The 17,000-nt window shown below is 41.8% G+C and overlaps 1 protein-coding gene across 1 annotated transcript; it reads left to right on the top strand.

Annotated features, from left to right (window-relative positions):
* Nucleotides 1-1,569: 1,569 nt before the first annotated feature.
* On the top strand, nucleotides 1,570-15,678 carry MAPK1 (mitogen-activated protein kinase 1). The gene is made up of 9 exons (XM_015822571.1): nucleotides 1,570-1,712; nucleotides 9,750-9,932; nucleotides 10,196-10,385; nucleotides 10,884-11,000; nucleotides 11,505-11,619; nucleotides 11,832-11,963; nucleotides 12,356-12,465; nucleotides 13,572-13,699; nucleotides 14,673-15,678. Exons 1-8 carry the CDS (start codon nucleotides 1,570-1,572, stop codon nucleotides 13,686-13,688), a joined length of 1,107 nt encoding a protein of 368 aa, XP_015678057.1. The 3' UTR covers nucleotides 13,689-13,699; nucleotides 14,673-15,678.
* Nucleotides 15,679-17,000: the final 1,322 nt, after the last annotated feature.

Genomic DNA, 17,000 nt, shown 5'->3' with positions numbered 1-17,000 from the left:
GGCACCCAGTCAGCCAGTGTGAAGACCAAGTCCCCTTGAGAAGTCCATAATGCTGAGAGAGATGGAAGGGAAGAAGAGGGTGACCAAGAACAAGATGAACGGACTCAGTTGTGGTAATGGGCGACGAGTACATGATTTGAAAGAGACTTGAAAGACCAGGTTGGAGAAAATCGGTGTGGTGGCTTAAGAGCGGACGTTGACTTGAGGGCATGAACCACTCCATCAGTAGAAAGACTCAGCTCTCTTGAGACGTCCATTATACTGGGCATTTGTGGGAAGAAGGAGAAGAGGACAATCGGGGATAAGATGGATGGACTCATGTACAAGAACGATGAGGGCACCATTGGAAGAGCTGAAGGACCAGGTTGGAGATAGCTCATCATGGAGAAAATCTTATTTATGTGGTCCCTAGGAGTCAAAAACAATTTTATGGGACATAATCAAGCCATCCCTCTCCCAGCTTGAGCTACCTGACAGGGTTGTTGTGATAAAATTGGAAGAGCAAGCACTGGGTATATTAAGACCTGCGGGAATGGCAGGGATATAAATTTAAAGAAAGAAAAACAGCTTTAATTACAATTTGTAAACGAGGGAGGGGATCTACAGCCTTGCCTTTACTAATTTTTTTATCTTGTAAGCGGGCCCAGAATTTGTAAGGGAGATGCATTAATAAATCAATTATTTTTTATATTTAAAGTGTTAATTTTTTATGTTGCCCACCTCCCTTACAAATTTTTATGCTGCCCATCTCCCATACAAATAAAGAAAAAAAAATGTTAAATAAAAATACGTTTAACAAAATATATTTAACATAAAAAATTAACGTGTTAAATATAAAAAATAATTGATTTATTAATGCATTAATGCATTCTTATGCCGAAAAAATAGCAGCACCAGTGCAGGACTACATTTACAGAAAAGCAAAATCATTCAAGGGGGGGGGCAATGCAATTTCGGAGGAAGAATTAAGAAATAAAATTACAAGGACTGGGGGGGGGAGAAATCAAAGGGAAACCACGTGATTTACAGATTATTCTCTCCCCCCTACCTTTTCTTTCTGCAAAACCCCGCCTCCGTGGCCACGCCCCCTGGCTTCCACGTCCTCCGCTGCTTTTCCCAGGCCACGCCCCTCGGGCTGCGGCACCCTCCGTCCCGACGGTGAGGTAGGCTTCACACACGCCCCGCCAATCCGCAAACCCCTCCCCTCGCGCGCGGGCGGGCGCGCGCCACGCCTCTCCCTTGCAGCCGAACCAATGGCAGAGCGCGGGCCCGGCCCGCTCTCCCACCCCCTCGGGCGAGTGCGCGTGCGCTTTCGGCACGGGCTTAGGCCCCGCCCTGCTTCCCTCAGCCGTCTCTCTCAGAGGGCGGCTGGCGGGGTTGTGCGGCGGCCGCGGTTTGTGGGGTCTCCGTGTCGCTTTCCTCCGGCAGCCCTTCCTCCTTCGCCTCGCCTCGCCCGGCCGGAGCGAGCCGCGGAAGGCGGAGGGCGACTTCCCGCCTCCTTTCGTTCTGCTCGGCCGCCGGTCGGTGCCCCCCCCTCCCCTCAGCCTCGCCTCCCCTCAGGAGAACAACATGGCGGCGGTGTCGGGGGCCGCCGCGAGCAGCTGTGGGAGCCCTGCCGGGGTTCCGGAGATGGTGCGCGGGCAGGTCTTCGACGTGGGGCCTCGCTACACCAACCTCTCCTATATCGGGGAAGGGGCTTACGGGATGGTCTGGTAAGCAGGGCCCTCGCTTGCCCCGGCAGGGGATGATGGGGATGGGGGTCCGGCAGCAGGCGGGGGAGAAGCTGGCGGGGGGGGGAGGTGTTTGCTCTGCAGACAGGTGGGACCGCTACTCCCATCGCTGCCTTTCCCAACTGGTAGTGGATGATAGGAATGGTGGTCCAGACGGGGGAGATGTCCCATCGTTGTCCCAGCCTTTCCCCATTTGGTAGTGGATGATGGGAATCTAGGTTAAGGTTGGCTGTGTTGCTTTCCAGAGACTGGAGAGCCTTTCTGTCCTGGTGGTGGATGATGGGGATGGTGGTCCAGACGGGGAGATGGGGAACCGTCCAGACAGGTTGGACCACAACTCCCATCGTTGTCCCAGCCTTTCCCCATCTGGTAGTGGATGATGGGAATCTAGGTTAAGGTTGGGTGTGTTGCTTTCCAGACAGAGACTGGACAGCCTTTCCAGACAGAGACTGGACAGCCTTTCTGTCCTGGTGGTGGATGATGGGGATGGTGGTGCAGATGGGGAGATGGGGAACCGTCCAGACAGGTTGGACCACAACTCCCATTGTTGTCCCAGCCTTTCTCCACCTGGTAGTGGATGATGGGAATATGTTGCTTTCCAGACAGGGACTGGACAGCCTTTCTGTCTTAGCGGTGCATGATGGGGATGGTGGTCCAGCAGAGGATGAGTGGGGAGCCCTTTACGCTCCACCTTCCAGACACATTGGACCACAACTCCCATCGCTTTCCCAGCCTTCTCCTGCTAGTAGTGGATGCTGGGATTGTAAGGCTGAGGCTGGGTGGTGCATTGCCTTCCAGACAGGTGGGAGCATAGCCCCCATTGCTGACCCAGGGACCCAAGAGCCTTTCTCTCCTAGTGATGGATGATGGGCATGGTGGTCCAGGCAGGGGAAGGGTGGAAAGCCCTGTGTTCCACCTTCCAGACAGACTGGATCACAATTCCCATTGCTGTCCCAGCCTCGCTGGTGATGGATGATGCCAATCTAGATTGCAGGCTGTGCATATGCTGCCTTGCAGACACGTCGGACCACAAGGGCCATCACTACCCCAAGGATCAGAGAGCATTCCTATGCTGCCAGTGGATAATGGGGATGGTGATCCAGGCTGAGGAGAGGTTGGAGGCCGTGAGTGCTGCCTTCCAGATGGATTGGACCTCAACTTGTTGGTGGTAGACGATGATAAGAGTCATAAGGCTGCCAGGGTCTCGCAGATGTGCTGCTCCACCTTCTCATATTTTAAATGACAAGGGCAATGGCAGTCCACACCATCTTCAAAGGATCCAAGCTTCTTTGGGGGGCTGTAACCCATCTGCACAAACTGACTTGTGGGTGCCGCAGCCTTTTTAATTGCAACCCGCTCACCTGTGCACTGGTTTTCTGTTTCATTCTGCATCTCACACAGGAGCACAAGGCAGCCTAGACACAGCTCCCCACTCTGCAATAACCCAGTGAGGTGGGCTGGGCCGAGAAAGAAAGAACATCTGGCCCTGAGTCACCCCAAGAATTTTCATGGCTGAGTGTGCAACAAGGTCCCTCTGTTCAAAAGTCACCACTTGCACTGCCACACCAGGCTAATTTCTGTTCTTGTTGGCTAAAACGCTTTACATCAAGTGCAAATGCAATTGGGTGCCTGGATTGCATTAAAAACCTGTCTGGGATGAAGTCAAGAGCTTGGAGATTCTGCAGAGCAATCTTGGGCATTTTTATTTGGGAATGAAACCAACTAGGTTCAAACCTCTTAACTTCTGCTTAAAATATCCTTAAGATTGCAGCCTTGTCTGTTTAAAAAACCACAACACATTTTCTTCTGCCTATTCTCCCTCAATGAGGCATTGGGGGTGCCTCATAATGTAATGCAAGGCAGTTAAAATAGGTGTGTGTTGATGTATGTCAGTGATTTATTTATTTTAAGCAGTCACTTTTGTTTTTTCTCTGAGTTCTCATTATTTTCCAAAGGAATCGATATCTGAAATTTCATTATGCTGTTTATGTACCGGGAAAACATGCCTTCTATTTTAATTGTGCCAGATTCCTTGGGGAAACATTGTTTTTAGGCAATCCTAACCTAAAATAATGAGTCTTGCCTCGGGAAGCACATATTTCAAATTCTCATTTTGATCCCATGCATATTTTCCCGAAATTTAATGAGACTTTGCTGCCACAAATAAAATACAATGCCTATTACTGGTATTATAACAGCTATAATGATCTAAGTTATTATCTCCTTTACCGGATTACTTAATAAAGCACCCAACACGCCCAAGTTTATTTGCCTGCTGTAGTTTCAGCAAATCACTTTATACTGTTGCCGTCTATACAATCTAGTGACATTTAATGCCAGATATTAATTATTAACCATACAGTTCACTGCAAGCGTGAAACTGAGTGTGGGTCTGTATAAGTGTGCCTGTGTTCATACTGAGATTGAATGTATACCAGGTATTATTTAATACAGAGGTCCCCAACCTTTGGGGCACCAGGGACCCGTTAAGTGGAGAGAGGTTTTGTTTGCTGACTGCACCCTGCAGATGGGACTTTGCTTGTTTATGTGGCCCGGTACTGGTCCATGGACTGGGGGTTGGGGACCCCTGATTTAATACATTTTATATTATGGGGAGTCCAGAAAGATACCAGAAGAACATCTGATCCCTCACTGCATACTCAGCTAAGGGGGGCTGGAAGCAAAGGCCGAGAGTTCAGCTGTTCTTAAGTCTATTGTTGCTTGTGGGGTGTTATTGTTTTTCTGCTGGTACCCCTTCATGCTGTATTTCCATTTGGTTGTTTGCCATGGCTACGCTTGATGAAATCAAACGAGATCCTCAGCTGGGCTTGGATGAGAACTTATTGCATGCTGTTTGATTTACAGTAGGAGACTAGGCCAAATACGAAAAATGGCAATGTATTTTTGTAGGGGTTTCGATGGATAGCGTGTTGTGTCTTATGTAATTTTAAAAAATTGGGTACCGAGAGCAAGGAACTGTGCCTTCTCTAGTTATTAGAGTCAGCAAGGGGGCAAGCGATATTACAGGCTTGTGTTGTGCAGGCTTTGTGCTTAACGCAGCGGGTGCTGCTCCTTTTCAACTGACATTCGGCAGTGTTCCTCTGTTTTGGGTCTCCTTGCGTTGTGTAGACTAGCCAGTCTGAAGTGTTGTGTGGACTAGCCGCTCAATCAAGTGCCTTGCCCTCACAGGGAGCAAGATCTATCACACCAATATCAATTCAGAGGGATAGGCAGGAAAGCCTTCTGTTCATAGCGTGTGCAAAGCATACTTTACATTAAGATCTTTTTAGTTAATTATTTTCCTCTTGAAAAAGACTGTTCAGCTCTTAGCCTTTTTTTTTTTTTTTTAATCAATGCAAGCTGGCATAAGTGCTCAGATCTTCCACTGGGGAATTGCCTTTTTCCGATCCGGCATAATGAGCTAGACGGTAGTTCATTTTTAAAATTCTAATATCTTTATACTTAACAGCTGTTTGACTACTTGACTAATCCATGGATAGGTTTGTCTTAATCATGTAATAGAAATTTTTGAAGAAAATACAGTATTAATCAGTTAGTTGAAAGAACTGTGATTCTATTATGTTATGCAAACAAAATTTCGTACTATAGGTTTTGTGCTTCATTTCTGTGAAAACTGTTTCTGAGATTTAGTTTAAAATCTGAAGTATAGGTATGTGGCAACCAGCTGTGACTGTTAACTGATGCTAAGATAGGAATTTAAGAAAAGTTCTGTGTATGCAGATTAGTGAGAAGTTAAGACAGCCACGATTTATATACTTTTAAGCAGGTTATAAGCATATGAACATCCTGATTCTGAGTCAAGTTATTAATGCTTCCATTTCATGAAAAAGTGTTCAGAATCTTTGCTAGACCCTCATCTGAGGCCTTGCACTAATGAGGTTGTCGTTGTTGCTAAAACACAGTGACCAAAGGTTCCTCTTACCCAGATTCCTATCCGTGTTTGTATGTCCGCTTCAATGTCAAATGATCATGCTAGTCAGGCAGGCTAAAAAGATTTCACTAAAGCTGGAAAACACTGCTTGTTTGGATACCAAATTTATCCTCTGGGTTTCTTTAATTTCTTTCTTCAACACACCGTTTCATTCTGTTACCGTGGCTGGATTCATCTAACATTGCAAAGCCAGAATGTTTTTTTTCTTTCTTTCTTAGCCTGTTAAGCAAACCCAATCACTCGTGGTTTAATAAGTCGTGGTTAAACAAATCATGGCTTAATAGGAAGAAATGCAGCCTTTGATTATTGTTCCTTTCACTTTTGGCAGTTTTTACAACCTTATCTGTCTGATAGCAGAGTTCTCTGGCAAAATCTGCCAGGCTCAGCCTTGGATTGTTATCTTTTCCAACTGCTGAAGCTTTAATCTGTATTTTTTTTCTCTTCTGTATCTCTGCATAGTTGTGGCACGTTGCCATTTACTTGTTCTCCTCCTTTCAACTTCCATGCTGTGGCTTATTCCTTTTCTCTCTCTCTCTCTGACTTTCTTTCCATTCCTGGGCAATTCAGCATTCGTGTTAATCTTTTTGAACCATCTGCCTCCAGTTTTCTGTGGCACTGATTTTTATATACATACATACATACTTTGGCGAACCATATTCTGATATTCAACCCTAATGACTTTTCATGAATCCCTTCTATTCTGGCTTCTTGTAGCCCTTTTTTTGTAGCTTCGTCACCATTTCATTTTGTCCTTCCTTGGATGTCTGTTTTTTTCAAGGTGCGGTGTACTGATTCTGCAGTCATCTTTAATATGTTATTTCTCCTGTCACTTCTGCCCACGCTTCGGGGCTTGTAACTTAGGAACATAGGAAACTGCCGTCTCTGGGTCCTCTTGCAGAAAATACCAAGCCATAATTCTTCAGAATCCTGGCCTAACATTCGCAAACAAGCATGCCAGCGTTCTCTACTTGATTTTTCAAGCTCATCTTGGGGTGGGGTTTTTTTTGGTTGTTTTTTTTTTGGGTCAAGTAGGTAACGCTGAATGTTTTAGGACTGAAAAAGCTTAATGTTGCATCTGAACACGAATCTCACCCTATCCCTCGACCAACAAGATATAATGTGTAGCTAGAATGCGAAGTTGGCAGCTACCTACTTCATTTAAGGAAGGAATTGGCAGGTAATTCCAGCTCTTTTATTATGATGAATTCTTGTGTACTTCCTACCTGCAGGAAAGAGTGAAGTGGAAGCATGCAGCCTTGAAAATAATCAGTCAGATTTTGAAACATTAATGCTTATTTCTGAGTGTGACCACTGAAATAATACAATAGTATCAAGACTTCTGTCTTTAACTCATCCCTTTCTTTAGCTCTGGACTCAGGAAATGCATAATTACTGCTCATCCTCTCTGTTTGCAAAAGCTGAGAATCCCGAGCTGCTGATTTTCTTTCAAAGAAATTTGACTGAAGCTGCCCATTGTAAATTCACGTTCCTTTTTCCTCTGTTACATTCCAGACACGGTCTGGTCTACGCTTGCTCTAATAATAGTTGTTTCTTTGTCCTCTTTCTACTAAAGCCTATACTTGTTCCACCTCTGCTCTCAGTTTATGCTCTGAGTTTGTTTTTGTTTTGTTCTTTTCTCTCTCTCTAAGAATAAAGATGGTGACGAGTGCCTCTCGCAGGCTGTCCTATTTCCTATTAAGTAAAGTGATGGAAATACATTCTTTTTAAACTTTTCAGTAGCCTAGAAGGCAGCACAAACCCATCTCTCACAAGTAGCCATCATAGACATAGAATTCTGACTTGCCATATAGGATCCATTCTTACTATTATGAAGGATTAAAACATGCCAGTAGAATTCTTCCCCTTCCTAGAGCGGTCTTCCTGAAGTTGAGCGCTCAACAGGTGCGTTGACTAACTCTCGTAAAAGGCTATTGAAATAATCCTCGGAATATGCTAGAAAGAGCTTTACGTTTTGCAACCCTTCTCTCTCGGTGAATAGGCAAATCGTAAATTGTGAAGCAAGGATGGCCACTTTACCTGTGATTCTGAAAAAGTTGTGATCCTGAACGTTGAAAAATCACTTGTGGCCTTGACAAAGGTACGCTGCCAAGCCAGTGATTTGTTGCCCAGTGGAAAAAAAAAAAAAAGGAACTTATCTCCTAACAAGTCAAACAGATTGTACTCTGATCTTTGATCTAGGTAATACCTTTGGCCGCGTTTCCAAGGAATTCTGGGAATCGGGTCCCTGTACACTGGAGAGCATCTGATTGAGGAAGTTTATAAAACATTAACTTCTTTGATTGTTAAGACCCGCCCAGAGTCAATGAGAGTTGAGCAACATGCAAGTTTAATTATTATTATCCCCTTCCCCTTCATCAGCAATATAAAAAGGAATTATTCTTAGGTGTCAGCCTTTTATTTCACTTCAGTATGTGATCCACCTGTTTTGCACACACATCTAAAGCTCTTGTTCCCTACTAACATTCTTTAGCTTTTGACGACGGGTTTCTTATTCCTTTATTGTTCTCTTCCAGATTATTGTATCACTTATAAATCTGTTATTAGACAGTTCTCTGAAACTCTTCCTTTTAATTTGGTTAACTTCATGGGGAAATATTCTTTCTCTCTAAAGAGTAAAAGTGGAGGATAAAAGCTTAATCCTTCCTGAATTCCTCCAGGGTTAAATTGGCTGCAAGGGTTGTGGTTTTTTTTTTTTTACTTTGCAGAAGTTTTGTTTACTTAAAGCATTTTTAACCTCTGTAATCAGAAAGATTGTCTGAAAACTCACAAAAATCCTTGTAAAGAGAGTGCCTGGCTGCAGACTTATATCTGTAATGTGTGACACAGGAGGAAAAAGCAATCTGATTTACAGTTGTTATCCTGGTTATCTAGAAAATAGTTCATTTAGCCTGTTTGAATAGCTCCTGCTGAATGAACCCTGGTGGGAAGAACAGAGACTGAGACTCTCAGCCAAATTTGGCTTTCATTCCTTTTTGTCTTCTACATTATCGGAATGGCTCTGTTAGACTATAGGAGTTGGCTTTCTGTGAAAAACCGAATTGGTAAGCATCTATTATTAGGCTTGAAACCTGGAGTGAAATTTAAACTAAATTAAGTGTGGTCGCCAAGCAACGGCAAGAACTGGGTCGACAAGCAATAATCTTGCTCATCTTCTAAGGACACATTCCTTTAACTTTTCAAGATTCGAATAAGCTTACATATTAGTCTTTGGCAGTGTTGGAAAACCACCAGAGCAGAAAAAAAAAAAAGTGCCATTGTCGACAGCGCAACGAGAAAGGAAAAACGGGTGGCGGGATTTAATGTATTCAAATCGGCAGGAAAAATCCCACTTGTTTATTTTTATCCTTCGCTAAATTGTAGCACTTTTTTACCTCTTTACCACTGTATCCCATAATAGCTGTATGTTTACAGAGCTGGGCAACCCTGTTGGCAGCAGAGCTAAATTATCTTAAGCTTTGCAGTAGGAGTTAAAGTGAATGTTTCTGTGTGCTTGATTCAGTTACATGTGCTGAACATGATGGGGTGGTCCAGATTCGTCTGCTCTTCTTCCTCCTAACAGCCCCTCTGCCCTAAAAATGGGGAATGGGTGTCCTGATTTGGAGGACCCCCAGTCCCCTCTCAGTCCCTAGACCACAACCCACCCCTTCAACAAGACGCTACAAACTGTCTCTGAAATTAGGCAAGACCTTAGGAAAAGAAATGGGTGGACAGCTTGCTCTTTGCAGCCTCAGTGTCTATAAAACTGGAGCCTTTTTTTAATTTTAAACAACATTTCTTTTGGGACCAACAGTTTCTATCTACTATATTGCTGAGAAGGAAGCAACACGAGAAGGAACTCAATAATCAATATGGGAAAAGATTTAAAGGGGAAACAGGGGTGCTCGGTAGCTTTGTGGTCATCAGCATCAAAGGAAGCTTTTAATGTCGAAAGTTAACCCAAAGGTGGTCGGAAGACAAGGTGGAGATTCTGCTAAATTATTTAAGGATGTCTCTTGTTTTACCGATTGCCGAGTTTATTTTATCACCTTTTTTCCCCCCCCTTCCAGTTCAGCCTATGATAATTTGAACAGAGTTCGGGTGGCGATAAAGAAAATCAGCCCTTTCGAACACCAGACTTACTGTCAAAGAACCCTGAGAGAGATCAAAATCCTGTTGCGTTTCAAGCATGAAAATATTATCGGAATCAATGACATCATTCGGGCTCCAACTATTGATCAAATGAAAGATGTGTATCCTTTAAAAACCCTACGTTCTTCTGTTCTCCTTGTCGTCATCTTTTCTTCTTTGCATTAAAGTAAAATTTAATTATTCTGGTTATTATTATGTGCATGGGCAGTGCACATATCTCTCTGTTCATAAACAACACAGAAATGTTGTAATTGTTTCTGTACTGTAATACAGAAGTACAATTTTAAACATCTTGGAAGCGCCGCCAAATTACATATCCGATATAAAACATTTGTTAGTTTTATTGCCTTAATTCAGCTTTCAGCTACATTGTGCAAGATCTCATGGAAACGGATCTTTACAAACTCTTAAAGACTCAACATCTCAGCAATGATCACATTTGTTACTTCCTTTATCAAATTCTGAGAGGACTGAAATACATCCATTCAGCCAATGTATTGCACAGGGACCTCAAACCGTCCAACTTGTTGCTAAACACTACTTGTGATCTCAAGGTTTGTATTTAGCTTTTTGGAGATAGCTCAAGTGATTACAAAATCACAGAGTTGAAAGGGGGGAGGCTTGGAGGTCCTAGTCCAACCCCCTGCTCAAGCAGGAGACCCTATACCATTTCAGACAAATGGTTGTCCAATCTCTTCTTAAAAACTTCCAGTGTTGGAGCATTCACCGCTTCTGGAGGCAAGCTGTTCCACTGGTTAATTGTTCTCACTGTCAGGAAGTTTATCCTTAGTTCTAGGTGGCTTCTCTGCTTGGTTAGTTTCCATCCATTGTTTCTTGTCTTGCTTTCTGGGTTTTTGGAAAGTAGGTTGACCCCCTCTAGCAGTATATTGGAGTACTGCTATCTCTGAAGCCTTTTCCCCTTGTGGAATATATCCCTCTAAAGTTTACCATACCTTTTTAAAAAAGAATTTTGCTGTCTTGAAAGCAAAAAAACAAAACAAAAACTCTACTCTTTCTAAAAAAAACAAACCCTTTTTTCTATCCCATAATAGACATGTGACTTTGGTTTGGCTCGTGTGGCAGATCCAGATCACGACCACACTGGCTTCCTAACGGAATACGTAGCTACGCGTTGGTACAGAGCTCCTGAAATTATGTTGAATTCTAAGGTGAGAGTTGAAATGTTTTGTGTTTAATATTATAGCAGAGTCACTTGATCTAATTCAGTCAATCAGTGTTGCTTTTATTCCTCCTGGAAATCATTTTAGTCCTATATAACTGAACGAGCCTAGTATATATAAAATATTACTTTAACTTTGCTGACCATAAAAATGGTTCTTCCTGTTTTATAAGCAGTATTTGTTTTCTAGAATATTGTTCTGTTTTTTTCCTGTGTAGTCTCATAGCTTGGGTAACATGTATATTTTCCATTTGAGGTTGTTATTAAATACCTTCCCCCTGATTCCAAGGAATTGAACTTTAGGTATAGTAGTTTATGGAGTCTTATTTTTTTATAATGCAATTGTAATGCTTCAAGAAATCCTAAGTGTAGAGACTAAAACATTCTCAAATGGTAGAAGTAGTGACGTGTGCTAGAAAACGATCGTATTTTAGAACTCCAGAACTATAAAATATACATTACAGCAAATGTTTTTCTTCCATTTTATCTCTAGGGTTATACCAAATCTATTGATATTTGGTCTGTAGGCTGTATTCTGGCAGAGATGCTATCAAACAGACCCATCTTCCCAGGAAAACACTACCTTGATCAGCTGAACCACATTCTTGGTAATATTTTTTTTCCTTTTTACATATAAATAATACAGGCAAAAGACTTTTAACATGCCTAATGGATGTTTCTTCCTTTTTCTTTGTTTACTTGTTGAAACTAGAAACTTGAGCAAACCACAGCAAATTTAAGTTGCCTGTATTCGCCAGACAGATCTACTTTATTTTTGCACTAATTTTTCTTCCTTTTTTTCCCCCACTTCATGTTGTAGGAATTCTTGGGTCTCCTTCCCAGGAAGACTTGAACTGTATAATCAACGCGAAAGCGAGAAATTATTTGCTTTCTCTACCCTATAAAAATAAGGTTCCCTGGAACAGATTATTTCCAAATGCTGATCCCAAAGGTAATTTAAAAGAATGAGATTTTTTTTTTTATGCTGCTGATAGGGTGGAGGGAGAGAGGCATTCCTTGATATAAATTAGGGAAATAGGAAAAAGCAGCAGAAAAAAAATGTTATTAGTTATCCTGTCAAGCAGAATTAAAAGCAGCTGACAGAATTCTCATGCCGGTCCATAGTTCTAAAAACATCCAAACATTTCCTATTTTCTTCTTAGTAAATGTTTTTTATTGTAGGTGAAGTCCTGCTCGGAGTAGCACCCACCTTTTGTGGTGGTTATGTGAAATTGTTTTTGCATCCCGGGGTGGGGAATTAAACATCACTCAACACTCTATATGGGGTGGACACCGGGATGAGTAGGACGCAAGCCCAACTAATTCTAAAAATTGTCTCTCTAGCTCTTGATCTGTTGGATAAAATGTTGACTTTCAACCCTCACAAGAGAATCGAAGTGGAAGAAGCTTTGGCTCACCCCTACCTAGAACAATATTATGATCCCAGCGATGAGGTAGGGACGCTATGGTATGGCTGTTTGACAGTATGTTTGTTCGTTGCGAAGTCGTGTCCGACCCATCGCGACCCCATGGACAACGTTCCTCCAGGTGCTTTTTATATTCCTTGCAGTCATTTGCACCCTGGTTCAGGTGACCCTGAGGGCACAGATAAACCTCCAAGTGGCCTTGAGGACTCTCAGAGAGAGTGCTAACGACCAGATGACTGCAAAGGAATAGTAATCCTTCCATCCTCCACCCTTCAGTCAGAACTAAAGAAACTTCTTGGAGGAGAAGCAAAACATTTTCAAGGGAAAAAAATCCAGCTGCCTCGTGAAAAAGCACCTTTGGGTCAACTTACAAGCATTTGTTTAGTCACTGCTCGAAGTTATAACCGTACTAAAAAAAAAAGTTACGACTGGTCCTTGCGCTTATGATTGTCACCTGACGGGTGCTTGGCCTTTATGAAGGTTACAGCGTCCTGGGGTCACAGGATCTCCGTTTGCGGCCTTCCCAGGCGGCAAGCAAAGTCAAATTTCTTTAACGACCTCGTGACTGACTTAACAACTGCAGTGATTCATGGCACAAAAGGCTGTAAAATCATGTGTGACCCATATAACAACTGCCTTAGCAATGGAAATTCTGATCCTGATTGCGGTTGTAAGTTGAGGACTTAAAAGTTTAGCCATTTAATGAGAGTTATAATGTCTGACGCTGTAAGATTTGTTTGCTTTCAAGATAAATGTCTGTAAGAGCAGAACCACACTTTAGGTCAAAAATAACTCTTCTGCCACATTAATATGGTAGTTATACTAATTTTTTTCCTTGGCATATATCAATAAATATGTGAGAAAATCTTATCTTGCCAGCTCTCCAAACCATACCTTAATAAATGTAACCAAGTAAAAATTCCGTAACTGTATTTTGGTAGACGTGACTATCAGTGCAGGTAATTTCATCATGCATTATTTACTAAGATTCATATTCTAATGTTGACCATAAAGTCTTCTGAGCAGCTTTACAACATTCAAAAAGTCAACAACTTCCCAATTTTACCTATTCCTTTTGTGCTTCAATATCATTCCTATTTCTAACGGGCTGTTCTTTATTTATTTTTTTAAAGCCTGTAGCTGAAGCGCCTTTCAAATTTGATATGGAGCTGGACGACTTGCCGAAGGAAAAACTGAAAGAACTAATTTTTGAGGAAACTGCCAGATTCCAACCAGGATACAGATCCTAAACGGCATAAGGGTACATCTCGTGTTTCAATCTAACTATGTAAAATGGACGCTTCTTTTGTATTTAACGTAATCATTTGATAACTACTAAATTATTAGATATTATCACAGTTAAGACTTGTCAATCATTAAGCCTTTCTAAGCAGGTTTTGAAAAATTACTCAGGAACACGTGGAATAGCCCCATGTGGCTATTCCAAAATTCACATAAAATATCTGAAAGGATTCAGAAAAACAAAAGTAACTGACTTCAGTTATTTTTCCTAAAATGCCTACTGATTTCCCCCCCCTTCTCACACAGTGTAATGTAGTCTTCCTTAATAAAGCAAAGATAATTTGCTGTGTTTTGTCCAGTACTCAATACATACACCCAGAAAACAGCACCTCTAGTATTCTGTATTCTTCATACCAAAAGCTGAAATATCAAACTTTTTGCTTTAAATAAATAAATAAAATTGCTTTGTGGGTCCGCCTTCAGAAGCCAAGGTAAACCTCCCCAAATGTATTGTCACTTTTTATGCATAAGTTAATAAGCTGCCCAGAATCTCCCAACAGCGAGATGGCAGCGTACAAATTTAATAAATATATAAGGTTCGCTGCTAGAGGTATATTCTGGTCAGCTTCTGCAGATAACCCTGTGCTATTTTTAGTCTCAGATACATTGTATAGATAGTCGTCGACTTAAAACCATTTGTTTAGTGACCGTCCGAAGTTAACAGTGGCGCTACAAAAACTGACTTACAACCCGTGCAGTATCCCCATGGTCACTAACTTAACAACTGCAGGGATTCCCTTAACAAAATGTGGCAAGAAAAATGGCAAAATGGGGCCAAAGTCAACTGGAGAAATGTCTTCGCTTAGCAACAGAAATGTTGAGGTCGTAAGTCGAGGATTACCTGTACGGCGTGATCTCTCTGTACTCTGTCCGTGTATGCTCCATTTTCCACTAAAACGTTCCCCCTTTGTTTTTGTTTTTTCCCCCCGTAGGATAAAGGAATTCAAGGGCTGGGTACACTCTCCGTAGACGTTCTCTTCCTGGTTCTTTCTCTATGGTCATATGACGTGGCCTCCTTCAGTTTATCCACTAACATTTCAAGCCATTCAGGGAGACCATTTCTATGGTAGTCCTGGCTTTCTATATGTCTTCAAACGATTATTTATGCCTGAAGAATCGTTACCGATACTCCTGCGTGTAAAACCTACCCTGCCGGTCTTTTGCAGGTACTGTCTTTCTCTTATCAACACACACCACCCCTAGATGACAACCGTAGGCTTACACCACGTCCCTTTCTGGTTTGAAAGATGCAGTGTTGTTGGTCTCTGATCTTTAGGAGGGCAGACGATTTTATACATTTATAATCCTTTTCGTTTTCTAGATTTTTGTAACGGCGTTTTGAGAGTAGAGAAAAAAATAATAATTAAGGAACATTGAGGGCACTTTAAGTCGAGGGCATTCGCCACAACTTTTTGCACTTCTTTAAGCTTGCCATGTTGACTGGCATGCACAGTACGAGAGGACAGATCCAAGCATACACTGTATTTATACTTTTAACTCTCCCACCCCTACCCTACCCTGAGGGAAAAATTAAGGCAGGTCACTTCAACGCTGAGACGTTTCGGCAAACGATGCAGGAGAGAAAAAAAAAACCCACGCCCCTTCTTTCCCCCACTTTAAGAGGTCATGGTACTTGTGCAATCTTAACTTTGAATGGTACACCTGATTTCTAATGCCACCTTTACCAGATGCATCTGCTTACCTAGAAGCCAGTCTCGTTGATTTCAGCTGGACGTAAATCTCTGCCGACTTCGAACTTCAATTGGTTTCAACACGGCAAAAATAGCTTAGAACGAAATCTGGTATTTGATGGGTTCCTTTCCTGGAAATGCATCCAGGGGGTAATATGTATTAGCAGAGAAACATTTGTGGATCCTGTTAAACTCCACCCAAATAACGAAGAATCCTCACTCGGTACCTTTCTTTTAAATGCATGTGGTGGGCTCTGGAAAAAGAAAAAAAAGGAACACTGCATCTTTAAAATAAGAAAGTGAGAACAACCTATTTCTGTAGCATGTTAGCATTTCGCGTTTATTTCCTGTAACGTTCCCCCTTTTCCCAGAATTTATAGCTCTGGAGCTCTTGTTCAGTCAGCTGATTTAAGTTGCGTACTTGGGAACGCTGACCCGGGCCCATGAAATGAACCTGCCACTTGTTTCATCAATACTCTGCTTTTTTTTTTTTAAAAATGAGAGCTCTTCAAGTATTTGTTTCTGAAACTGTACAGTGTGGAGTTTACTAGATGTTATGTTCCAGTGCGGTGCCTCATTGACAACTTTTTTCCCCACTGCTGTGGTGAGAAACGTTAACCTTGTTTTAAAATGATGACTGTGTCCTCGCATGACTGTTAAAAGCTTTCTGTGCACAGATGATTGTCTTAAGTGCCACATAGCTGGAGCTGAAACAAACAAACAAAAAAAAAGTTACCTCTAATTGTGCTCAATGAAATTCTCCCCAGCAAAGAGAACGTTTCATTGGGGAGAATAAGCGTGTTTTTAGCTGTTCCATCTTTTTTGCTCTGTTGTGTTTTTGGCAGCAGTGCCCTTGTTACGAATCAAAAATTTAAAACTTTGTTTTGTATATTTACCTTTACTTTTTCAAATAATTTTGTTTGCCTCTGAAGAACGTTTTGATGGGAGTCTTGCTATTTTAGTCTTGGGATGACTTGCATTTAATTTTACTTCCTGCAAGGGTGAAGAAAGTCTTTGGGGTAGATTCTTGGCGGGCCAGTCATTGTGTATATATGCTGAAATGAATAATATTTTTTTTTCTCTTAAGTAATGTGGCATTATGGTTCTCAGCTTGATTCACAGTTAAATAATTCATTTCTCTGGTCCAAATTTCCATTGAGCTCAGTGAGACTGTTGGTTAGGAAATTAGAATTACAGTTTTGGTCACTTTAGGTGCATCCAAAGTTGCATAAGGTGTATATCAAAGTTTATATTACGTGTTTACAGATGACAGCATTTTACATTCATGCATAAGCAATCAACCTGCTAAACCAAACTTAATAAATGTGTGTCTCTTGAAAGTTGCTTTCTGTTAACTCTCATGGAATCTGCAAAAAGCATATATTGAGAATATTGTTGCAAAAGGTTTCACTGGTCCCAGGTTCTCTGCAACTTCCTATGGCTGTTCAGACCTGTCCTAGATCTGTTTTTATTTTTTTTTAAACGGTTTACCATAACGACAGCAGTTGTGGAGCTGTTCTTGGGGCTCAACTCACATCCTTATTGCAACATTAATTTGGTGATTTTAGA

Source organism: Protobothrops mucrosquamatus, unplaced genomic scaffold (genome assembly GCF_001527695.2).
Source record: "Protobothrops mucrosquamatus isolate PMUCROS unplaced genomic scaffold, P.Mucros_1.0 scaffold1607, whole genome shotgun sequence".
NCBI lineage: Eukaryota > Metazoa > Chordata > Lepidosauria > Squamata > Viperidae > Protobothrops > Protobothrops mucrosquamatus.
This window is presented reverse-complemented; position numbering and strand designations above follow the sequence as displayed.

Excerpts from the sequence above, each read along its gene's own strand:
- MAPK1 (XM_015822571.1), top strand. The coding sequence starts at position 1,570 with ATGGCGGCGGTGTCGGGGGCCGCCGCGAGCAGCTGTGGGAGCCCTGCC. Across the intron at positions 10,386-10,883 it reads ACACTACTTGTGATCTCAAG|ACATGTGACTTTGGTTTGGC; the intron begins GTTTGTATTTAG and ends ATCCCATAATAG. Across the intron at positions 11,620-11,831 it reads TCAGCTGAACCACATTCTTG|GAATTCTTGGGTCTCCTTCC; the intron begins GTAATATTTTTT and ends TTCATGTTGTAG.